Source organism: Meles meles, chromosome 9 (genome assembly GCF_922984935.1).
Source record: "Meles meles chromosome 9, mMelMel3.1 paternal haplotype, whole genome shotgun sequence".
NCBI classification, from domain to species: Eukaryota; Metazoa; Chordata; class Mammalia; order Carnivora; family Mustelidae; genus Meles; species Meles meles.
This window is the reverse complement of record NC_060074.1, coordinates 67,514,297-67,540,190: the sequence shown is the minus strand read 5'-3', so window position 1 is coordinate 67,540,190 and position 25,894 is coordinate 67,514,297. Positions and strand designations below refer to the sequence as shown.

The window sequence follows — 25,894 nt, the reverse complement described above, 5'->3', positions numbered from 1 at the left end:
CTGTCAGGCAAAGAGGGTGGGAAGTGGTGAGGTCTGGGTGAACAAGAGAATGTATGCCCCACATGGAGACATTTGGGTTCAAAGTTTTGTTAAATTCTATCTGGCCAAACAAAACACACCTTCGTGGTGATTACACCTGAAGACCTCCTATTTGGGACTTTTGCTAAGTACAAAGTGTCAAGGCCATGAGTCAGTAACAGCTAGGCATCCTGTTTCTGAAAATGGAAAGTGTGTCGTTGTCTCCACCCCCAAGTCTCCTCAAATTCAGGAAACCCTGCTGCTCCCTGGGTTCCCCCTCTTACCACTCCCTAAGTTCCCTGCTCCAAGATAAAGTCCCAGTTCTGTATTTCCTAAACAGAGGCTGGGTGGCAGGTTCCAAAGGAGTGGGAAGTGCCCAGAAATTCTTCACTGGGCCTGGCAGATAAACTGCAAACTCTACTGTGAAATTCAGAGCAACTCATCTTTATGTTTCAGAAAATGCTGGCATTAGCATTAAAGGCCATATTTTCGAAAATCACAGCTTCTTTCAGCAGAAGTCCAAAAACTTCAAACTGCAAAAAGGAAAGATTCTGGTATTTTTAAAATGTTTTTTAAAAAACTGGTTTAGTCCATCAAATGCTCTCATTTTACAATGGTGTTAACAAATAGAGGGAGGCTTAGACCAGGTAGTCAAGTTTTAATTTCTTGTCCATGGTGCTCCTCCCCACCATAAATGTTCTGCATTTATAGTTTGAGATCCACGAATCAATGTGATGGTCATAGAAAGACCTTCTTGAGAAGCTGAACCAAGGTAGATCAGACAGAAATGTGTCCACGTCCACTCCAAGGGGGGAATTGAGGAGAGGCAATAGGTAAGGAGAGCCACAACTGGACCAGTTTCCCCAGTAAACAGGTCAGTGGGCAGAGGGGGAAGCTGCAGGGAAGCTGAGATTATCTCTGTCTACTCTTCCCCTTTTGTGAAATCACTGGTTGGGATCCTTTGTAAGGCTGCCCCTGAATTTAACCAGCTGTCTCCTATAGAAAAACAGAGGGTCCATATCAGGTGGTCATTTCCATCTCTGGAACCGTCTCTGGAATGTCTCTGAATACAAGACACCTATCCCCAAACTCTAATGACCTCACCTGTGTGGTCACTAGGTTCACTGTGGTCTTGATCCTGGGCACCTCCCTTGCTTTCCCCTGTGACAGTGGGCTGCAGATCACTGCTTTGGTCTGAAGGGTGCCCTGTGGAATGAAACAAAGGAAGAACATATCAAACTTATGCTCCCACACCTGGATTCACTACCCAAGTGGGTGATACAGTGTGGCTAGGGAAACCCACACTTGTCTCACGGTCCTAGGCACCAACACGATAAACCTCACCAACAGATCTGGGGCTTATTTTTAAGATTTAATACAGTGTGGCCGGAGAGGGCCCAATTGTAGAAAATAGGGCAAGTGGTAACTGTCCTGACTGGACTCCCTACTAGTTTGGTGACTTGATAATTCGGATAAGCTCTGTCTCAATGATTGTGTTAGTCAAACAGAGAGCTTAAGTGTACCAGGATAGGGCTTCTGGTTGGACAACTGCATGGTTTTCCTATTTCCTTTTCAGTTGTACCACCAGGGAAGTAAAAGGAGGGATAAGTTGTACTCCTTTCTTCCACATCTCTGCCCCTTACTCATGTCTGTCCTTTGCTTTCATCCTGTAGTCCTGTTCACTGATGGTTGTGGGTCGACAACCAATAATGCTGTCATGGAAAAGATCGACTACATGTTCCACTAGGTTGAGGACTCTCACAATCGCAGTTTTTCATTGTCCAGTCAGTTTAGCTCATGTCGATAAATACCTAAATACTTCTCTACAAAAACAGCTCATGACTTGAGTGGAAAAATACTGAAGGGTCTGTCCTGGCGACCACATCTCTTCTTCCACTCTCCATGACCCTCAAAGGCATGATGGGTTGAAGATGTTCTACAGCCTCAGACTACCTCAGGTATCTGAAGAGGGCTCGTTCTTTCCAGTTGGATCCCTTGGCTCTAGAAGAAACCACACTGGTAGCAGGACCCCTAATCCCTGCAGAGGAGATATGCTACAGGCTTTACCCTGAGGCAGCCCCATCTCCTTTTCCTCTGACCTGTGATATAAACCTTGTTCTCTCTCATCTCGCACCTTCTTTCTGACTCTGGCTGTTTCAAATTTGCTGGTAGTACTTCCAGATATACTATATTACAATATTTGGGATCTCTGACCTTTTTCTGCTTTTATTTCTTTGGATGGGATTTTTTTCCCCCCATCCTGTCCTTCTCTCTCCTTCTGAGTGACTCTCCTATCTCAAATATCACCTTCCCACACCCAGCCTGATGGCACCATGTCTCTCCAGTCCCTTGAGGTGGCCCAGCAAACTCATTAAGCAATGCCGGCTGCCTCAGACTATACTTAAAAAGATACTGTCCCTACTCTCATGGAGCTTACATACTAATACAGAGAGTAAGAATAAAAAGAGATAACAGATGTAAAAACACCCTAAAACTTTTAAGAGGGTGAGCTGGGTAGATTAGAGTCCCCTCAATATTCCTATCTAGAACCTCAGAATGTGACCTTACTTGGAAATAAGATCTTTGTAGATGTAATTAGTTTAAGATGAGGTCACACTGGAATAAGGTGGGTCTTAACTTCAATGATTAGTATCCTTATAAGAAGGATGTGAAGACACAGACACAGGCAGAATGCAGTGATAATGAAAGCTAAGGATGGAGTGATGGGTCTACAAGCCAAGGAATGCCAAACATTGCCAGGAACTACCGAAAGCTAGAAGAGAGGTATGGAAAGAATTCTCCCTCAGAGCATCCAACAGAAATCAAACTTGCTGATTTTGGACTTCCAGCCTCCTGAACTGTGAGAGAATAAGTTTCTGTTGTTTTATGCTACAAAGTTGGGGTAATTTGTTACGGCAGCCCTAGGAAACTAACATGAAGAGGTAAAGCTGACAGATGTTAAGAAAAAAGAAACAGAAGAAAAAATTAGGTACATGTATTCAGCTTGATTTCGTTGGAGGGTGGGGGAATGTTAAGAACAGGAGTTAGGGAAATGTCCCGTTATTTTCATTTAACAAACACAGATGTATGAGTTATTATATTCCATGCAGTGTTCTAAGCCCTTTACAAAAATTAACTCATTAATCCTCATAGTAACTCTAAAAGGTAGAGTCCACTATTTTCCCCATTTTACAGTTAAGGAAACTGAGGCCCAGAGAAGTTAAATGACTTGCAAAGAGTCACACACAGCTGAAGAGTGGCAGAGCCAGTGTTCAAATCCAAGCAGTTTCGCCCTAAAGACTGAATTCCTAAATATTACATGGTACAGCCCCATTTATGTAGACATTTTAAAAATCATTAAACTCTACTCTTATTTTTTTCTTTATAAGTGGTAGTAAGAATTTAGACTTTCTTTCTTTCATGTGCCTGGGCTTCTAAGGTCCCACAGATCAGGTGTTATGGGAAGAGGCTCTGGGCTGGACTGGCATTTGATGACCTGCTTGGAGGACAGACCCAGAGGCAAGGTTTCCAGCAAGGGCACTGTCTAGGTAGATTTCTTGGTTGGAGATCTAGGCTGGGTAAGCTTTTCTGGCCTCATAATGGGTCTGGCAAACAGTGCCTACTGTATCTGGCAGAGGAGGCGCATACAGATGAGGCACAAAAGCCCAACCTTCCCCTCCTCACCACTGCTGGCCAATTGCAGCAGGAGCCCATGTCATTTCTGGCTGGAGTGACAGCTGGTCAACAGCCATCTTATCAGAACAGAAAGAGGCCAACTTGTGGGAGGTCTGACAGGCAAATGCCACCAAAAGCAGCACTGAAAAAGTAAAATTATTTTTTTAAAGAACAGAATCTCATTGACAGATTTTTTTTTTTTTTTTTTTTTTTCAAGAGCCACATCAGAAACCCTGGTCTCCACATAAAACAATTCTGGTAATTCCAGGCCTACGAGAACATTCTCCACTTTGATTCTCCCGTGCTTAATGCCAGTCATTATCCTGGTCAAACTTTGACGGAGTTCAAAGAAAGTCTTGCCTGGTAATTGTTTTCTCTAACTTGGGAACTAAGGAGGAAAGTTTTCCCTTATCCTAGAGATCAGTTTCTTATCTTCTCTGGAACGTCACTGTTTGGGGAATTCCCCTTGCTTTCAAGCACCTAGGGATTGTCACTGTTCTCTTCCAACTCCCAGCAGCCTTGGGTGGGATTTACTTCTTATAATTTATCCCCGGCCTGCTTCCGAAAAGGACCAGAGCAAGCCTCATGGATTGTTTGTTTCTTGTGCTTGTGTTAGTTGCCTCTAGCTTAGCATTCCTCTTAAGCCTGGGGCAGATGTGTTCGTCCTGGTTCCATTTGAGACTGTTTCTCCCATCTCCTTTCTAAAAGATTTTACTTTTAAGTGCAGTTTTAGATTCTCAGCAAAACTGAGAGGCAGTTACAGAGATTTCCCATATATTCCCTGCTCCTGCATATGCAGACACTGCCAACACATCCCACCAGAGTGGCATATTTGCTACAATCGATGGACCTACACTGACACTTCCTAATTACCCAAAACCCATAGTTTACATTATGGTTCACTCGATGTCGTACATGACATGGGTCTGGACACATTATAATAACATATATCCATCATCCTGGCGTCATACAGTAATTTCACTGCTGTAAAAAATCCTCTGGGCTCTGCCTACTAACCCCCTCCCACATCGTGGCAACCATCGATCTCTGTACAGTCTCCACAGTTTTGCTTTTCCTAGAATGTCACATAGTAGGAATCATGCAGTACGTAGTCTCTTCAGACTGGCTCTCTCCTCGTAAGATGAATTTATGTTTCCTGCATGCCTTTTCATGGCTTGAGAGCTCATTTCTTTTTTAGCACTGAGTACTATTCCTTCGTCTGGATGTACTACAGTTTATTTATCCATTTACCCACTGAAGCACTTTCTGGTTGCTTCCAAGTTCTAGCAATTATGAATAAAGCTGCCTCATACATCTGTGTGCAGGTTTTTGTGTCGACATAAGTTTTCAACTCCTCTGAGTAAATACCAAAGAGCATGAAGACTAGGTCATATGGTAAGAGTATGTTTAGTTTTGTAAGAAACTGCCACACTGTCTTCCAAAGTAGCGCCACTATTCGATATTCTCATCAGTGACAAATGAGCTTCCTGCTGTTCCACGACCTCACTGGCATTTGATGCTGTCAGTGTTACAGATTTTGGCCCTTCTAATAGGTATGTAACAGCTATTTTATTTGTTGTTTTAATTTACATTTATCTGCTGACATGATGTGAAGCATCAGACTGTCCCCTCTCGATGGGGAAAAAATAAATTTTATGTTGCTTTTGTGACCACCCCAAAAGCATTTAGCAGAGTGTTCTGCACAGAGAGGATGTTCAGAGACTGTTTGGGGGAAGGACACCAGATCAAGAGTTAGGCGGTCTGTACTGCAGGGAGGTTTCTCAGTCACCATCTGTAAAATGGGCTAAGATTCCCAATCTACTTCTCAGGGTTACTGAGATAATTACAAAAATAAGGTGAGTGAAACTGCCTTGTATAAACTGGGAATTGCTATGCAAAAATATAGCCTGTTAGGAAAATAAGTATTTCTGCTTGTTAATCAAGAAGGAAGTAACTCCTACCTCTATGATCATTCCAGCTTATACAGTTCTGGTTTCCCATAAATCAAAGTTATTTACTTTCCTATAAATCTTTCCTAAAAAGATAAAGTTCTAGATATCTATAGCAGCTTTATTCATAGTCACCCGGAACTAGAAACAAAGGTCATTCAGCTAGTAATCGGCAAAACTGTGGTATACCCATACTCTAGAAACCTGCTCAGCAACGAAAAAGAACAAAGTACTCTTAAATGCATCAGCACTGATGAATCATAAAAGTATTATGCCAAGTGAAAGAAGCCAGATGCAAAAGTTTACATACTATACATACTTACAAACATGTATTTTGTTTACATGTAAACAACATGTATTTTGTTTACATGTAAACAAAAGTTTACATACTTACATACTATATTACTCCATTTTTATGACATTTTGGGAAAGGCATAATTACAGGAACAGAAAATCCATTAGTGGTCCCCCGGGAGCTAGGGGGGCAGGGAGATGGTCACAGAATAGGCAGGAGAGAGCTTTTTGGAAATTTTCTTTTTTCTTGGTTGTGAAGGAGATTACCTACTGTGTTCAACCAATTTTATCAAACCATTTGAGTTTTACTGTATATAAATTATACCTCAATAGATATGACTTTTTAAAAATCACCAGAACATTAAAAAATTAAAAGATAAAGTCTCCTCAAACTGACTGTTCCCAGAAAGCAGGATCCAATCATTTCTAACCCACGAGGAGGGAAGTTCCTGGTGGGGAGAGCCTTGCTGTTGACGAGGGACCCTTCACAGCCATTTGTATCATTGACCATAGCTGGTTTTGACACTAAGTACTTGGCTCGAAGTCTATGAAATTAGCAGGCTCTGGTTGCTTGTACCTCTCAACCGTCACAACTTTATTGACGAGAATGGCTACCAGCTGTCACCTCTGCCTCCACCTCTGTGCTTGGTGATTTAGACTTCATGGCCACAGCAAATCAAGCCATGATCCTGCTATGGCTCTCCGTGTTGGGGTTTGAACTCCTAGCCAAATGGCTGTCGCTCAGCTGTTAGGCTGCCAATCACCCGTCACTGTGGGTTAAGCCTGATATGCACACTGAGATCTTCCAACTCCTTAGACATCTGAAAGGTAACTTGCTTTCCACACCAGCAGGCAGCAAATCTGGGTGATATTTAACTCCTGGATTTTAGAATTTCCGACTTTATGGAAGGAGGTGAGGGGGGGACTTGCTATTTTACATTACAAGTTGTAGAAGGGCCTCAAACCAGTGAATGGGAAAAATGATGTCATTAGCATACCACCTAAATCTTAACACATTTGAGGCCAGTGAAAAATTCATCTACATAAATGAATCAAGCTCTTGGCATGATGGAGCATAGTTCTTTACAAAAACAAAAACAAAACCACCTCAAATCTTTCATATGATACTCCTGTATTTTAGTTTTCCCCTGTTAGATAAGCAAGACTTAAGATTCAGAAAATTCTTGGGGTGCCTGGGTGGCTCAGTGGGTTAAAGCCTCTGCCTTCGGCTCAGGTCATGATCTCAGGGTCCTGGGATCGAGCCCCACATCGGGCTCTCTGCTCAGCAGGAAGCCTGCTTCCTCCTCTCTCTCTGCCTGCCTCTCTGCATACTTGTGATCTCTGTCAAATAAATAAATAAAAATCTAAAAAAAAAAAAAAGATTCAGAAAATCCTCTTTTATAAAGGCTTTATTGTAACTGTATTTAAGATTTGACAGGTACTACTTTTTTTCTCCAAAAGTAAGAGAAATGGTTTCATCTGTTTGAAGTTATATTATAATTATGCTCATCCCTGAAGAGTACTATACAGACAAATTTATTTCCCAGTGAAGTTCATATTTAGGAAGGGAATGCAGAGAGGGAACTAACATTTACTGACTATCTACCACAGCACAGGTACCATGCTTTGCATGTAATATCTGTAATCACCTTCACAATGGTCCTGAAAACTAGGCCTTCAGGAGTTCCATTTCATAGGTGAGGAAACTAAAACTCAGAAGTTAAGTAATTTTCCCTCAAACCATCTGACAAATTATGGCACAGTGGAGATTTCAAGTTGATTGCTTTTTGTTTGTTGTTCTTTCTTTTTTCTTAAAATTTAAGTATAGCTGACACATATTACGTAAGTTTCAGGTGTACAACACAGTGATTCAACATCTCTATACATTACACTATACTCACTACAAGTGTAACTGCCATCTGTTACCATACAAGGCTATTACAATACCACTGACTATATGCCCTGTGCTGTACTTTTTATTCTCATGACTTATTCATTCCATAACTGAAGCCTATATCTCCCACTCCCCTTCAGCCATTTTGTCCATCTTCCTGCCCCGCTTTGCTCTGGGAACCATCAGTTTGTTCTCTGTATTTATACATTTGATTCTACTTTTAGTTTATTCATTTGTTTCGTTTTTTTAGATTCCATATATACGTGAAATTATACGGTCTTTGTCTTTCTCAGTCTGACTTGCTTCACTTAGCGTAATGACCTCTAGGTCCATCCATTTTGTTGCAAATGGCAGAAATCTCATCCTTCTTTACGGTTGTATGATATTCCACCATGTATGTGAACTGCTTCTTCTTTAACCCATCATCTATCAAGGGACACATAGGTTGCTTCCATATCTTGACTATTGAAAATAATGTTGCAGTAAACACAGGGGTGCATATATCTTTTTGACTTTGAAGAAAATGAAAACATTTTCTTCAGGGAAATATCCAATAGTGGAGTTATTGGATCATATGGTATTTCCATTTTTAATTTTTTGAGAAAGTTCCATACTGTTTTCAATGGTGGCTGCACTAATTATATTCCCACCAGCACTGGACCTGGGTTCCTTTTTCTCCATGTATTTCACCAATACTTTTATTTTTTATCTTCTTGATTTTAGCCATTCTGACAGATGTATAGTGACATCTCATTGTGGTTTTAATTTCTATTTCCCTGATGATGAGTGATGCTGAGCATCTTTCCGTGTGTTTGTTGGCTATTAGTATGTCAAGTCCTCTGCCCATTTTTTAATCAGAGTTTTTTGGGGTTTTTTGGTTAAAGTAAAATGTTTTGATTCCAAAGTCCACTTGCTTAGGTTGGTATATGAAACTCTTTCCAAAGCTCTAGCTGGTACCCTATGTCCATGTGTATATACAAGACAGAAATAAATGACAGATTGTGGTCTACAGGAAAGAGCACTGGGTGAAGACTGAGAAGAGGGCTTTGATACCAATTCTTCTTCTTTCTTTTTTTTTTTTTTGAGATTTATTGTAGAGAGAAAGAGAGAGAGCACCAGAGCGAGCACACACAGGAGGAGGGAAAGAAGGAGAGAATCTTGAAGCCGGCTCCCCACTGAGCATGGGGCTTGATCCCACAACCCATGGGATCATGACCTCTGCTGGAACCAAGAGTCAGACACTCACCCAACTGAGCCACTGAGGAGCCCAGCCAATTCTTAAGCTCACATAACACATAATGAGAGACAACTTACTTAAATTCTCTATGCTTCTGTTTCATCTGTTAAGGGGGAAAACAAAATCTGTCTTTCCACGCACAGAAGTCTTTCGAGGAAAAGAAGTCCAATCACTCTTGCCAGAGCAGCTAATTTTGTCCCTAAATGTTTCTTTACTATTATGTGGCTATAGCCCAAATAACCATGATGCCATATGAAAAAAAGAAACGTGAAAAAAATTCCAAGATCTAGAATAAAGGCAACTTGAATGTATTATTGATCACAGTCATGTTGAGTATAGCTGACAGATTGAGGTGGTAAAGATGCCACTTTGGGCAGCACCTCTTCATAGCCAGATTATGGAGCTCTGTATGAGGTCCAGAAGGGAGAAGTGGATTCAAAGTTGAAGTACTCCTGGACTTCTTTGAAAATTTAATCTTGAGTCCTGGGGATGCAGACTGCTGCACCAAAGTTTCATTTTAAGCACAGTTCTGTGCCGTCAATATATCAGTCACAATCTTCAAGCCCATGTTGGCTCCTCACAGCTTCCTCTCTGTGAATTAGGTGAATAGCACTCTGGGCGTTTCATTCTAACATGGACAATAATTTGATTTCATGGCAAAGGACATTCCTTTGCATTCCAAGTTTTTCATGGCAAGAATTCCATTGTTTGTGCCCAAGTGAGGTTTGACAGAGCCCCTTTCTTGAAGAAACCCTGAAGGTCAGGCCAGGCCTTCTCACTGTTATACACCATTTCTTTTAAACCAAGCTTCAGGAGCTCTGTATGTCTTACATGTGTCTGCATGTGTCCTGTCGCAAACAGGGCACATATTCCCAAAGTAAAGGACAACACTTGTCCCTACAAACATTTTCCCCCTCCAAAATGTTAAGTCTTTTAGCTGTCAGAAATCAGCCCCAACTTTTCACTTACAGAGGGCTAGAGAAATCCAGGCAGTGTGCAGGTAGACTGGGCCGGAATCCTTGCACAGACCTGAAGGTACTCTGTCTTCTATTAAACAAAGATTTAGAAGGCAGTGGAGCTAGTGGGTACCTCACAGTTCATCTCAAGCGTCAATACACCAGCTAACGCTTTCCCCTAGATGTTACTTACTCTTGTATGATAGGACCTAAAACAATAGGAAAGAGAGGAAGCTGGTTCCTGGCCAGTGGCCAAGAATAGTTTGGAACCTGTCTTCTCTCACATTTTGAGGAGGTAAGCGTTTATGTGAAGTGACCAGGAATCTTTCTAAGAGGCAGAAGTGTAGTAAGTGAAGAAACAATAGAATAGAGACAGAATGGCAAATAGAGATAAAAGGAGAGAAGTGATCAAAAGTGTACTTGATTTCCTTCTATTAATTCAAAGTGGACCTTTGCCTTCAATGGTACATTCACTTGACCTTCCTCTACTGTTTGGCTTGCAATCAACTATCTGCTTGTGCACAGCTTTGTCAGAATGAAAACTATCTTCTGTAATCATCTTCACCTTCAAGAAACATGGGTTATTTCACTGTATATCCTCAGCCATATTTCAGAATGATTTTGACTCTTCATATTACACTAGACTTTTCTAGAACTCCCTCCCAGTATGTGTTGACATTACACAGAGTATCTGATTTATACAAACAGCATCTCTCTGAGGAACAGCATGTTTCATTGCCCTCGGTATTGGAGATGGGAAATTTGATGCCCCAAATTAAATCCCATCCTCACCATGGTCACTTCAGCATACAGTAGATACTTAAAAAATAGTGAATGAAGAAAGACATTTCCAAATTTAAAATACAGTTGTCCTGCACACCTAGAGATACTTCTGGAAATCTAGTTCCAGGAAATGACTACAACCACCCAGTCAGTGCCAACTCACCAACAGTGCTAAAGGAACCAACCTTTTGAAGTTAGAAAAGACCCAAATGAGGCCTTACCTGAAACAGATTTAAAAGTTCAGGCAGTTTAAAAACAACAACAACAAAAAAAGATTTATTTTTTTGAGTGAGAGAGAGAGAATAAGAGAGTGAGAGAGATCATGAGCGAGAAAAGCCAGCATGACCAGGGAAGACAGAGGGAAGCAGGCATCCTGCTCAACAGGGAGCCAAATGTGGGGCTCAATCCATGGACCCTGGGATCATGACCTAGCTGAAGGCAGATGCTTAACTGACTGAGCCACCCAGGTGCCCCAAGTTCAGGCAGTTTTAAACACAAAAATCTGGTTTTGTTATGAAGTAGGGTCAAGTTTCTTAAAAGAAGTTTAAATAGCCTCTGATAGGTTCCTATCTGAAATTGTATCCGAGTGTGCTGGAACCTATCTGGGCATGATGCTTGCTTTCCCCTCTGGAAGCAGCATTTAAAGTAACTCTCATTGCCCAGTGTCACCTGACGTGCCCGGCAGTTCCAGCTGAGTCTGGTTTAAAATGCCTGTTCACAGGCTCAAGGAAGCCTAAGTCTTAGCACAATCATGGCTGAGGCTCCAGGACGCACTCTCCCCAAAAGGCATTGGAAGGAGAAATGGCCATCGTTTATCTGGGTTGTTGGAAAGGCCAAGGGGGGTCCGTAAGTGGGACGTTGATGGAGGACAGAGAGGGGAAACATTTTCCACTGCACTGAAGCAATTAGACGACAATGTGCTGTAAACCAACGGGCTCTTCCTGCTCCTGGGTGTCTGGAGAGAATGGGAAAGGGGGACTGGAAGAGCCTACTCCTTCCTGGAGACTCTCTGAAATTCTGTTCCCAGTCCCTAGGGCTCCACTGTCAGTACTTGAGGCATTTTCCCTCTGAGATGGGAAAGCCCACCACTTTGCTCTCATTTAAAGAACAGATCTTGAATTAGGGGAGCAGTTTTCAAGACAGTGCTTTCAAAAACTTAAAGAATGAGATATTGTAGACCTTTTAAAAATTCCCTGCAGGTGATGTGATGTGTTTTGATAGTATTTACTAAGGAATCGATGCACTTTTATTTGAATAAATCTAGTTATATTCAGTTTGTGACAGTAAAGAGTTCATTGAAAGGGAATGACATATAACTGTTACTTTTTACTTAGAATACCCCATCTATCTGAAAACTAGTATGTGTCATCTTATCTTTCTAATTTAAAAAGTATGCAATTTTAAATTCTTTGGTGTTTAAAAGAGTTATGTTTTCCTTTGGCAAGAGCCTATTTTTAGCATTAACAAATAATAAAAACATACAAAACATGTCACTTCTCACCAAGATGACATTCAAAGCTGTTCCCCTCGCAAAGAAAAAAAAATTTTTTTTGCTGATAAACTAGGCTTTTGCTTGGGATCCCTAGCTCTCTCTCCCGGAGATTCCTCACATCTCAGAGGCCCTTTATTGCCGGTACAATGTTATACATGTAGGAAATGGATGCGTAGGTACCTAGGGTATTTTTTTCCGTTTGTTTTCTCTTCCAGCATTTGATCACTGGCTGGTGAACTGTTTGGGCCCACAGAGATCTCTAGACCACCAGCTCATGTATTTGAAAGGCATCTGTTTATTTTGAAAATGCAAATGTGGCCTACCTCAAAGACTGACAGGCAAGAAATGACCCACTGAGCAAGGGGAGAGGTTTCCAATCTGGAGCCCTGTCCCTCCCTCTATCAAACCGAGATCACTTGCTGTCAAAACAACTTAAACAAGCTCTAGGAATCTGAGTGAAGGGCCCACAATTAAAATGAACAGGCCTGTGTGTGTGTGTGTGTGTGTGTGTGTGTGTGTGTGTGTGCATGCGCGCATCTGTGTATAACTCCTGCCCTATTTCAGGAATTAACCAGGCAGATCATTTCTCACCTAGTTTAAAGTAACGATGAGATCAGTTACCAGAGGACTCTGCACCTTTGAAATGGTGGCTCTCCATGGAGGGCTGCCTGGAGGAGGGCCCTATAACAGGGACACTGGCCTCTTACCAGCCGCAGCCCAGTCCTGGGGACAGATTCCCGGAGAAAGCCCAAGAAGGTTAATACCCTGACTTTGATCTCTGTCAAGGCATACCAGCAAGAATTAATTTACATTTCAGATGAAAAAGGTTGACAGCATGAAAAGGCATCTTGTTTCTGGTATGTGAACGTGCTGTAATAGATCGGGAATTCTGAAAGGAAGTTCTGAGGAAGCTAAAGGGATAAGCTGTGCGGCTGCTTTTATTGGGAAGGAGATGAAAGGAAAACAAATTTCCATATGCACTGCTCTGTAGCAACATGTAGGCCAAATGCTTCCTAAATTTCAAGACCACTCTTTTAAAAATATATAACATATCTTAGCAACACCACTAAAGAAAAAGAAAGGCAATGGGCCAGAACTTGAAATACAAAGAAATGCATTCCACAGAATCTAAATTTCAAGTGAAATGATTTGTTGAAAAAAAAAAAAAACATAAATGAAAGAGTAAGTTTTGAAAACAATCAGAAACAGTCCTGCTAGGAAAACCTCCCTAAGCCACTTCCTGTAGGGTTCCCAAGTAAGGGAACTGCTAGGTCTGGGGCTTGTTCTACTCAGAAACATCCTAGTGGTGGGAAGAAGAGCCTGTAATGAGAAGATTATGCTCTGGGAAGAACACCCCCCACACCCCCCCACCCAAACAGAGAAGTTGGAATGAACTGCTTTGCTTTTTAGATCAACAGAACCATGCTTTCCAATATAAAGATAAGGAAAACATTCTCACGTGAAAGTAAACTGCCCATAAAACTGCAAATGCTGTTACCCTATCCAGGCATCTTTTCTGCTAGCACAATGCCAGCACCTCAACTCACGTCTGTGGTGTTGGGCTGAAGAGCAAAGAGACTGTCTGCTTTCGCTCTGGCTGCCACACCACTTCCAAGAGGGAGGGGTGGCGTTAGTCCCACCCTCAATGTCCTCCTCTCCGCCCAAGCCCCTGTGGACTCGGTTAATGGAAGTTCCCTATGCCACTTGATAAGTGGGAACACAAGCTGCTGAACTAAAATGAAAAGGGATAGAGGAGATGCTTGCAAAGCTTAAAAAAAAAAAAAAAAAGAAGCACCTTGAAGACATGTGTTCTCCCCAGTTTCACAAAGCAAGATTATCTTTCCATGGTACCTACTGCAAAGGTGCTCTACCGAAAAAATGCCATCACGGCTGGCCTGATATGATGATGAAGGAAACCTGTCTCTGTTTTCAAGCAGCTCTCACTTGGCAGCAACAGAGTGCAAACAGGGAACCCTTTAAAGATCATTTTCAGAGAGGGAAAAGGTGATTTATAATCCTATATACTGGACTCAGTGGATCAACAATATATAACCCAAAGTTTATATTTTAAAACATATGTTGGGCTTTGGGCCAAACTGCAAGATCAGAAATCAGTCCAGGAGACTGTGGGGGGAGGGGTGTGTGCGTGCATGTGCGTGTGCCCTGTGGTGTGATGTGTGGAGGTGGGCAAGGAAGGATCAAATGCACTTTGAGTACTCTTTCTTAAACTGCGACTAGAATCAGATACTTCTTCCATTGAACTCTTTGAAGTTGTAGAGTTTAGAATTCCTAGGGGATGGTGTTAAAACTTACACATTTGCATCTAAATGACATCCCTTCCTGCCAAATATTTTGGTCCTGAATGAAGATGTCAGGTCTCTACAGTGGCCAGAAGAGAGTTTTGAGAAGTGTTCCTGGAGCCAGGTACTGGGCAGGGACTGCCTCAAAAAGTTGCAGCTGTTTTATTTGAGAGTTTGCTTCAAAGCAGCAGTTTCTGGAACCCTACCCCTCTTCAGGCTTGCAGAGTCACTGGACTGGCAAATGCTCTCTAGCTCTGTCTCTACATTCTGGACTCTCTGAGCTCCAGGCATGCTCTGGGGACCACTTCTTCCCAGGGCCTCACTTAGGCATATCCAGCTTGCAATGATGACAGAAACCCAGGCTGGCAGGCACCACAGATACTGCCATTTGCAGAAGAGCAGAGCCACCCAGGAACCAGGAACAGGTTGGGTGAGGCAGGACCCGACCTTGAAGCACTCAGGCAGCCAGACCCAAGCTGAGCCCAGCTCAACTCCATGGGGCCCAGAGGACCACCTTAGCTACATACAGGTTGGTGTGTGGGGAATCCCATTTGCCTGGAAAGTCCTGGAGCTATTCTTATCTCTCTGATGCTGAATGATGAGTGTTGCGCATAATTCCAACCTTCCAGTCTTAACCAGACTTGGGCCTGCGCTCTCTGTTTCACAAATAATGGATGTGTGACAAGAAGGAAAGGGATTTGTTCCCTTGGCAGGATACGAAGTTGACTTTATCCGACTTGCCTGTGTTCAGATGCTGAGTCTGCTACTGACCAGCTGTGTGACTGTGGACAAGTTACTGTGCTTCTCTGTGCTGCAGTTGCCCTCTCTATAAACTCAGGGAGATTAGAGCACTTACTGAGAGTCTCCTTACACAAGGTTGGCAAGCAGCAAATGCACACTGTCAGCCTTATCATCATCACACCCGGGGTGTATTAGAACAAGCCCCAGAACCCCACTAGAACTCACAACTCCAATTCCAGGGCTCCTGAATTATTCACCTCTCAGCTTTCTAAAATTGTATGAACTCAATCACAGAATATTTTCAAGTGGATGCTATGAAAATGATGTTTTAATTACCTGCTTGAATAGGAACCACAGACTCACTCCTTCTGTTGCTTATTTTCTTAAATTTCTTCCGAGCATCATATCCTCTCCAGGCTAAAAATATAAAACCATGTGCTAGGAATGACATTAATTTAAGAATGTGCCAGTGAATTGATATAAGCTGTTTTCCTTCCAATCTATTACCCCTCTTGTCCTCCCTCTTGCTTTCTCACTGAACAAAATAAGCAGCGATACGTGAGCAATGATGGGGAAAAGGGGCCTCTCTGTACTCTTGGCTGGGCCTCCAAGATGCTTCTGAGAAGGAGTTATTTTTGTTCTGGCAGTGAGTTTCCAGAACACTCTGGATGCAACTTATGAATCACTGGGGATTCTATCCCAGGTGAGTCAGTTCCCTGTCATTCTAATTCCTGGAGGGAGTTCTGTGTTCAGGACTTGGGGGAAGGGTGGTTTGTCGGGATGGTAGGAAAGAATGGAATAGCCTGACCAGTTTGATTGTTCTTGTTTTGGAGGAAGGTATGAACATGAAATTTGAAGGAGTGAAAAATGAAGAACGGAGTCAGAGCCTGGGGTGGCTCAGTGCCTTTGGCTTAGGTCATGATCCAGGATCCTGGGATCAAGCCCCGCATCGGACTCCCTGCTTAGCAGACAGCCTGCTTCTCCCTCTCCCTCCCACTCCTCCTGCTTGTGCTGTTAGATAAATAAATAAATAAATAAACAAATAAATAAGAAGGGGGTCAAAGGGAATAATTAGTAGCACAACACCTGCATTTGGGAAGGTGAACCATGTCCCAAGAACTGTGCTTCGGGAGAAGAAACTATGCAACAGTAAGGCATAAGGCAAGGAAAATGGATGAGGAGGAGAGAAGAAATCTCTGAGGGTGTGCTGAGTCCTACAGACAGAGGACTGGGGCCTTTAGCTGCCCACCAGGAGCATGACCACCTCATCTTTCTGTCCCTTCCATTAGCATCACAGCTTTCCAATTGCTGAGTGCGGTCATGAAGTCCTGAGTGGACAACGGGAGTCTGGGTTATGAGAGTATGAAGGAAATTGTCCACTATGTTCAAGATCTGATGCTTTCCTAACCATTCATCAACAGCACAGAAGCTCAGATGCTGTTTGTAACACAAATGACACATACATGAGCAGAGAGACACTGAATGGGCTGGGCATATGAGAGAGCCTGGTGAGAGTCCTTGGTTTATAAGCTCTGTTTGTGCTAGAAAGCCATTGGGAAAAGGCATTATAATAATTCTGATGTTGAGAACTTGGTGATGGGCCTGGGATATATATTACATCAGTCATCTGGGAGAAGGGCACAGGTCTGTGAGCTTTGGGTTTTCCCTCTGCCCACTTCACACTACTTCTACCAAGCCACTGACCACAGTGTGTTGTGATGGCTTGTTTGCTCATGCAGAGGTCAGAGGGACTGAGGTAGTCTTGCTCATGGCTATATTCCCAGCATCTACCATAGGGCCTGCGATAGGCACTTGATAAATATTTGCTAAAGCAAGGAAGAAAGGAAGGAAGAAGGGAAGGAAGGGTAGGAAGAAGAGAAGTCACTGAGAAAAGCAACAGGTGAGTGGCCCTAGTACTTGATGAAATGCCAAGATTCAGGACGATTTACCTGACTGGATGGCAATGGCCCCCTTCTCTCTCTTCTCTCTGATTCTTTTGTATCTCCTGGCTCCAAGCCACCCCTTGGCATACGCCTGCAGCACAACCACTCTGCCTATGACTTCTCGCAGCAGCAAATTTAACTGCTCGACATGATAGTATTTGAGAAAAACCTGAAATGAGATATTAGTTTTAGTATTATATATGGGTTCCCAAACAGAAATTTAGTCTACTGCAGAGTATTCTTAGTAAAAATATTAAAACCATTATCTACATAAAGTTTTCAGTGATTTCTTTTATGCTAACATTACTGACTTCTTGGGAGCAAACACAATACTGCTTCTAAGGTTGAGCCAATCCTTGATTATTGATATAAACAGATGATGAGGTTAATGGGATTGAGGAGATCCCAAATGCTCTCCAAGTCTGCTTATATCTGCCAGGAGTTCTGTTTTCTCAGTTTGATTTCTACCATCTATCTCCACAGCCTTTGATGGAGGCACTAACCAACAGAACTGATCCGTGGCCAACAATGGACATTCAGAAGGAGAACAACCTAAATGACCCACAGTGATCTAATTCCTGCTGAGGAACAACCGTGTTGCTCTCTACATGCAGGCTAAGACTGGCTTTGTAGGGCAATTCAGAACAGATCATAAAAATTTGGGACACGGATGCGATGTTCCCCAAATGAAAAGCTACACATGACGAGACAACTAACCAGGGTACACAGTAAAAAACACAACATGAGTCTAATGAAAAATGGACAAAACTGTAAAAGGTACTCATTACTGTCATTAATAAGATTTGTGTATTTCCAGGAGGTTCTGGAATAAGCAAAATTTTAAAAAGGGACGTTTAAAAGAATCAAAGTTCTCATTCTAGAAATGCTAAGTGGTTCTCTCAAACTACATGCAGAACAGAAGACAAACCCTCCTCTTCTTGTCCAGAGGTCTGAGGACTCCTGACCCAACACTAGCAAAGGTCAGTGTCAGGTTGGGGTGTTGTCTGCTAAGCCACACAACTTACAGAGCCATGCATATCACTGACAAGAGAGAAAGATACAGCGTAGAGCATCACAAGTGACAATCTGAACAAAAAAGAAAGAACTACCTTTGTTTTTCCCAGCACCCAGTGATCTAATCTGGATTTTTCCAAGATAGCAACACAGCTCTCTTTGCTAGCAAGAGGTATTTCATGTGCTTTGAATGCCAAGTAATAATACCTACAAAATAAAAGGTAAAATAAAACATTTTTAGTTATCATTTGATTCCGTGTAGTAGATATTCTCTGGACCCATTGCCATGCCTTGTTTTTTAATAGCAAATATTTCTTGAACACCAATATTAGCATACTAGGTAGTGAAAGGTATACAATTTATGGTTATTAACTTGGCTCTTTTATATTTTCTGCTACAGGTATTTCCCTTTTAATATTGCTTTATAATTCATGTTCAATGAATATCTGGCATCTCAGGCAAAATAAAATATTTAAATCCTTTAAGAAAACTGAAATTTAGACAGTCCTTCTAGTGAAAGTCATCATTTTATGTGTTAGCATTATTATAAAATAATTTGTAATCCCATTGTATAAATTTTGACTCTGCTCTAAAAAGTCCCCTCTAGAGGAATCTATAGATAGCAAAAGTGATCTTAATCCAATACCACTGACTCAGTCTGCTGAGCTACATGTCAATTTCGAAGTACAGAGTAGGTATGGGTTTTTTGTTTTGTTTTGTTTTTTTAAAGATTTTATTTATTTATTTGAGATAGAGAACACAAATAGGGAGGAAGGGGCAGATCCCCCCGCAACCGGCTGTGAGCAGGGAGCCCAATGGGGGACTCCTTCCCAAAACCCTGGGATCATGACCCAAGCTGAAGGCAGATGCTTAACTGACTGAGACACCCAGGTACCAGGTATATTTTTTTTCATAAAGATTTTATTTATTCCAGAGGTTGGGGGAGAGTGGGTGACAGGGGATGGGGAGCAGAGGAGGAGGAACAAGCAGACTCCACACTGAGCATGGAGCTCAATGTGGGGCTCAATCTCAGCCCTGAGATCCTGATCAAAGCTGAAATGAAGAGTCAGAGGCTTAACCAACTGAGTCACCCAGGGACACCTAGTGTAGGTATTTTTTTTGGTATAATCACCAAAACCACATTTGTTTCCCTGAATTACACATTTTAATGAATTTCCATACTTTCTGGATAGATTGAAAGACCACCGCAAAAGGGTTTTCCCCCTCTCCTTTTCTTTATTCTTTATTCTCCCTGTTAAAATACACACACACACACACACACACACACACACACACAGAGTGGAGTAGATTACCCTTATAGAAGAAAAACTTTACCTTAGTTTTTCTTTAAAAAACTTTCAAGGATCTATTCTCTGCTCTTTGCTGCCATCTATAATTAAATTCAACCACTTGGAAGTTTAAAAATAAACTTAATTTCCTCATCAAAGGCTTTTCCTGACATTCCTCAGACAAGGCTGATCTGTTATTTTAGAATTATTGTACTTTTAAATGTAGAGCTGTTTTACTTTTCAAAAAAAAAAAATCACCTAAACACAAAATATGACCCTTCTTCTTGCCAAATATTCCCTATCTTTCAGTTTCTAGAAAACTAAACATACTTGATTAGCACTTCGGTCATTTCACTTTATCTTTGTGCTGTAAGACTGTTTTACACGTTAGGATATAATGCTGAATTTGCCAGAAATGTTTGCATTCGGAGATCCTGGGAATGCTTTCAAGGCTTGGAGTCTGTTTCCATCATCAGGGAGAAGGGATAGTGCTCTCACAGATCCCCTGAATGGCAGCCAGGACCATGCTAGGTCATTTGGCCAAGCCCAGGAACCTGTTCACAGAAGATGCCTACTGGAGGTAGGGGGTAGAGGGACAACTGGGAGTCTGGTTTAGGCCTATCTGGGCTGTTTGTGGCATTGGCACAGATTCTTCAGCCTCAGTTTCTCCAGGACTGTTGTTTCAGTCAGGGCTTCTCTGACCTGACTCTTGCTGAAGTAAAAAGACTATGTTCTGGAGTACACAGGGATGGTGGGAATGGGTGGCAAATCTCTATGTGTGAATGCTTTGGGAAAGCTGAAGAAGATAGCTTAAGGTATAAAAGTCAGAGGTAAAACCAGGAATTCCTACATTCTTTCTGTTAGGCCTGGTCATTTATAACATGAGCTCTCCTAGCTTTAATTAGCCCAGGCTCGAAACTATTGATGACGAAGTATTTAAAGAGAATCTAATGAATGACCCGTCCTCTGCAAGATATAAGAGGAATGCAAGATATGTTCCAGCTCTCCAATCACAGATTTCTACTTGTTTTTCAGGCATCTCTAGATGGTTTCCAGCAATTTTTAATTTCTAAATAGGCAAGAATGAATTCTGAACTAACATAAATATTAGAGCTTAACTTTGATTTCTGATCCCTCAACCCAAATCTCTTAATTTATTATGATGATAATATTCACATTTGGCTTAGTTCAGAAAGAGATGGGTAACAATACTGCAAAGAAATGAAGGTTTCAAAAAGTACTGAAGAAACATGTAAGTGAAATGTCTGTGTATCAATGTGTATCAATATAAGGGCAAAACTGACAGGAACCAAGACAAAAGATCTCTCAGCAAGAGGGGTCTTTTTGGTAAGATCTATTCCATATTTACTTCCTGAAGGAGTTTGGTGAATTAAACTAAAAGCAGTTCTTTGGGGGTGTCTGGGCAGCTCAGTCATTAAGCATCTGCCTTCAGCTCAGGTCCTGGGATTGAGGGTCATGGGACTGAACCCAGCATCGGGATCTCTTCTCAGCAGGAAGCCTGCTTCTCCCTCTCCCACTCTCCCTGCTTGTGTTCCCTCTCTGTCTCTGTCAAATATTAAATAAAATCTTAAAAAAAAAAAAAAAACCAGATTGATACAAGAGAACCTCCTCAACCTGATATTAACAAATCTATGAAAAACTAAGAGTTAATGGTGAATGACTGAACACTTATTCCCCAATGATTAGGAAAAAAGGCAAGAATGTCCATGTTTGCAACTTCCGCATTATACCACATTGCAAGGGGACCAGAGAAAGAAAGAAAAGGTGTCTGTATTAAAAATGAATAGAACTGTCTTAATTCGAAGATGATACAATTGTCTATGTAGAAAATCCAATGGTATCTCCCCCCCCAAAAAAAAAACCCGTATGAGAACAAATAAGTTCTAGTAAGTGAGTTTAGCAAAGTTGTAAGATAAAAATCAATGTACAGAAATTATTGTATTTCTATATATACAAATAACAAATTGGAAATTTAAATTTAAAAAATAATTATCATTTATAAGTCCCTTTCTCTCAGTGTATACACAAACACAAACACACACACACTCACACACACCCTATTGATTCTATTTCTCTGGAGAACACTGGCTAATTCAGTACTGGTTCCCCCACTGAGTAGAGATAGAGCCAACCTTGGTAATACATTTCCTATAATGGTACAGGCTGTTCTTTAGTAACTTCCTTCCTCTCTAACATTTCTTCTTGCTTTGTCACTGAACTTTCCAAGTTTCCCATAGATGCTGGGGTTTCTTCCCTGTACACTGGGAATCTAGGACACCCCTGCCCCATCTAGCTGTTCTTCCTCATGTTTACAAACAGATGTGCTCTGCCCTCTGTCAAAAATCCTCATGCCTAGGCATTCCCACAGGGCCAACTGTGGAAGGGACTGGTGCTCCTCAAAAAAAAAACATTTAGATCCTGAAGAGAACTTAAAGAGTCATCAACAAAAATTCTTGTTTTGTAGAAAAGAGAAAGCCAGAGAGGAGGAATTGGCTCAAGGTCACAAATTAGTGAGTGGAGGCCTGAGGCTTGCCCATGTCTTTTAACTCCTCATTCAGGCTTCTTTACATTCATCTAACCTGCGTCCACTCTTAGCTATTATTATACCTGGTAGTGTCTTTGACTTTCTAACAAGGACCTTTGATACTCGAGCACTTTTCAGCTCATTAGAACTTGTGTCTATAGCAATCTGGAATACTGGGCTTTTGACTTTGTTGAAATGTTGATTTCCTATATCTGAACACCAGCTGCCAAGTGCTCCTTGACACGTGTGCAGATCCAAACAATATTCTATTTGAAATAGTGTGTCAGTAAGGCATTGGTACTTAGGTGGAAAATTGCATACACCATCTTTAGCACACCCTTCTGGGTCATCAGATTCTAGCCCTGTTCATCTTCTTTGAGCTAATTTGCAACTCTGTAAATTGTAGGTAATTGATAGCTATATACACTCTATCTAGTCCCGTGATGATTTTGACTTCCCTCTGTGGAAAATCCAGTTTTATCTCCATTTCCAATTCACCTCAGCATTCTCTTAAATTCAGTTAAGCTTATGCAGTTTTAAATTTTCCTTTGAACCAATGATAATATCTGCTTATTCCCTCATATCAATATATTCTTTAAACACATCCATCTTTATGTCCATATGTGACTCATGATGCTACCCTTCTGGAAATTATCTTTTAACAAGAGGAAGAAAGAAGTACAAAAATCTAGGCTGTAGACATTTGACCCAAAGGAGCACAAACCCGGGGGCAGGTTGAGGCAGGAAGTCATCACACTTAGGTAGACTCACTGCTACCCAGCAATCCTAAAAGATCCAGAGGTTCAGAAACACGACCACTTTTCTACTTAATAACCTCTAAAGTGGAAACACTCGTTAGTATAACGTTCATGTAGGAGTTTACTAAAAAAGCCAAGTTGTTTCCAAAGTGATCACACAGATAAATACCTCAACAGAAGAGCCTAAAAGTCTTGTTGCTCTCTATCCCATGCCAATCCAAGGAATTATCTGTCTTACTGGTTATTCCCAAAATACATATCAAATGATAAATTTAAGTGTGGTTTTAATGTGCATTTCCTTAATTAGTAGTGAGGTTGAATTTTCCTTTTGTTTTCACTGAAGTCCTCCGACAATAGATAATACAAACAATGAATTTCCTTTCTCTATGTTCTCCTAATGATAACCCATACTCCTAGAAGGGGAGAGGAGAGAGAGAGAAGAGCAAGAACTAAGAGCTATCTATGTTAGATAAAAATTATATAAAAAACTCTGCAGGTAGGGCTCAGCAGTCTCTGTTTTAAGAAGGCCTCAAGAGATTCTCATGCATGGAAAGGCTGAAGAACCACTGACTTATTAGTCAAACAGAACCCCGAGGGACAGAAGTGATTGCCTTACAATGACACAATCCATCTGAGGAAAGAAACTGGCTCCCAAGTCTCTTCATGGTTTTTTCTTTGTTAGGACGAAATGACTTTCTGGAGCACATCACTTTCCTCTGAAAAGTCAATTAGTTGCAAAATCTACCCTAAAGAAATTCTCACATGAGTTTAATATGTAAGATTGTTAGAGCATTGATGGCAAACAACTGGACACAATGTTAATTTCCACTAACAGAAGAATACCTACATGAATATTACCAATTTTTTTTTTAAATGTTTATTCGACAGAGAGAGATCACAAGTAGGCAGAGAGGCAGGCAGAGAGAGAGGAAAGCAGGCTGCTCGCTGAGCAGAGAGCCCGATGCGGGGCTCGATCCCAGGACCCTGGGATCATGACCTGAGCTGACGGCAGAGGCTTTAACCCACTGAGCCACCCAGGTGCCCCGAATATTACCAATTTTAAAGATGGAGTTAAAATATATGTGAAGCCATCTTGGAAAATAAAATCAGCCTCCATGTTTTTTAAAAAAAAAAAAAAAAGATAGTTAAAAAGGAATGCCTTAGAGCTATAGAACAACATAGTTTTATCTCTAAATACATATTGCTAAATAGTAAAGGAAGTTACCAAATGGTATAAAATACGTGATTCGAGTTAAACTAAATATGTAGGGTATTTTTTTCCCTTTCTTGATCTCTTTCTTTCCCCTATGTGTGTGTACGCACGTATGTGTGTATTCTGAAGGGCTAACACTACCAAAAGAGTAACAGTAACTACATAGGGAGGGGCCGCCATGTAAGTAGGATCCTAGGAAATGGAATTTGTGATGCACAAAGAAAGATCTTAGTCTTATATGTAATATTTAAAATTTTTACAGGAAAAGGTAGTCACACATTATTTTTTGCAATTAAAAGTTAGTTTCAAACATTAAGTAGATTTTTAAAAATTTTTAAATATAATATGCCTATATCCTGGTCAAAGAATCATGTATCTATTAATTTGATTACTATCACTTGCATCTAAGAAGATACATTCCCCAATCAGGCAGCAAAAGTATCAACCCTTTTCCTATTTAAAAATATTCCTCGAGGGACCCTCAATCAACATTAGTGACCACCCAGACTGTCTACTCAGATATCCAAAATACAGGACAATTATCTGAACAATTCAACCCATATAAATAATTTTCTCTTAGGTCGATAATGGAGGGAACTGAGCTATTCTGGCTTGGATAATTTGATAATTACCCCCAATTGCCCATTTCCCTTTAGTGTGTATGAAAATCCAGATTTAGTTTTTAAGTTCTTTCTTATATTTACCATAAGCCCCTTTATTTTAATTTTTTTCCCTTCATGTTTGGCCTTCAGTAAAGACAGAACAGCTGGCCACCATCTGCTGTAAAAAGAAAAAAAAAAAGCCATTAAATTCTTAGGAAGACTCTTAAATTTGGGCCTTGGGATAAGAAGCCACATTGATCTGTGCTATTAGATTGTGGAAGCCCTGAGACCATAAATTCCTTCTAACTCAGTATTACTGCAGCACTTAGCACACACAATAGGTGCTTAATAAATGTTTCTGATGCTATTGCTGCCTCCACATAAGCTTTAAATGGGAGGCCTTCTAAAGAAAAAAAAAAAAGACAGTGGGAATTCAAAACTGAGGCTGAGTTTATTCACAAATTTGTAATAGAAAGTTAAACTTTAAACCGATCAGTCTATTTTACAGCTAGTAAAATCATTACTATTTTTGCAATTGAATTCTATAGACTGATTTCACAGTGAATATTTGGGTTATGTTCAATGGTCTCATTTAAATATTTTGAAGATGGGTTTTGGAATCAAGTAGACTCTTATTTCATATTCTGACTATACAACACATTAAGTGTGATTTTGAGCCGGCTATTTTCCTCGTCTGTGAAACTGAAATAATTTCATGTATTTGGGAGGATATTATCAGTATTTTTTTATAAGCAAGTTTTATTTATTTTAGAGAGTGAGTGAGTAAGAGAAGGGTGAAGGACAGAGGAAGAGGGAGAATCCCAAGCAGACTCCCTGCCAAGCGTGGATTCTGATGCAGGGTTTGATCTCAGGATTCGAAGATCATGACATGAGCCAAAATCAAGGTCAGGCACTTAACTGACTGTGCCTTCCAGGTATCCCTAAGTGAGATGATGTCTGAAAGCACTAGCATGAAGCCTACCATCAACAGGCAGTTAATTAATATCCCTCTCTTCTATCTTCATCCTTTTCTCTGACAAAAATGTTTTTCCCAAATGTATACAAAAGGGTGGCTAGCAATCTTTCCTTTGAGTCATCCCTAAACCATGGTACTCAGGGGTGGGCAGATATTTACTGTCAACTGAACAAAATTGCTAAAATGGGCACAAGGTCAACCGTGGGTCAGCTGAT

At 41.1% G+C, this 25,894-nt stretch overlaps 1 protein-coding gene across 1 annotated transcript in view; it reads right to left on the bottom strand.

Moving 5' to 3' along the window:
- The window catches only part of MYO3B (myosin IIIB), a 406,310-nt gene that overhangs the window by 117,965 nt on the left and 262,451 nt on the right, over positions 1-25,894 (bottom strand). Inside the window, exons 27-30 of the mRNA XM_046018212.1 lie at positions 18,392-18,503; positions 17,289-17,451; positions 15,676-15,756; positions 1,123-1,224 (exon numbers count right to left, since the gene is read on the bottom strand). Of these exons, the coding sequence (XP_045874168.1) occupies positions 1,123-1,224; positions 15,676-15,756; positions 17,289-17,451; positions 18,392-18,503 (458 nt within the window). The remainder of the gene's footprint in view (positions 1-1,122; positions 1,225-15,675; positions 15,757-17,288; positions 17,452-18,391; positions 18,504-25,894) is intronic.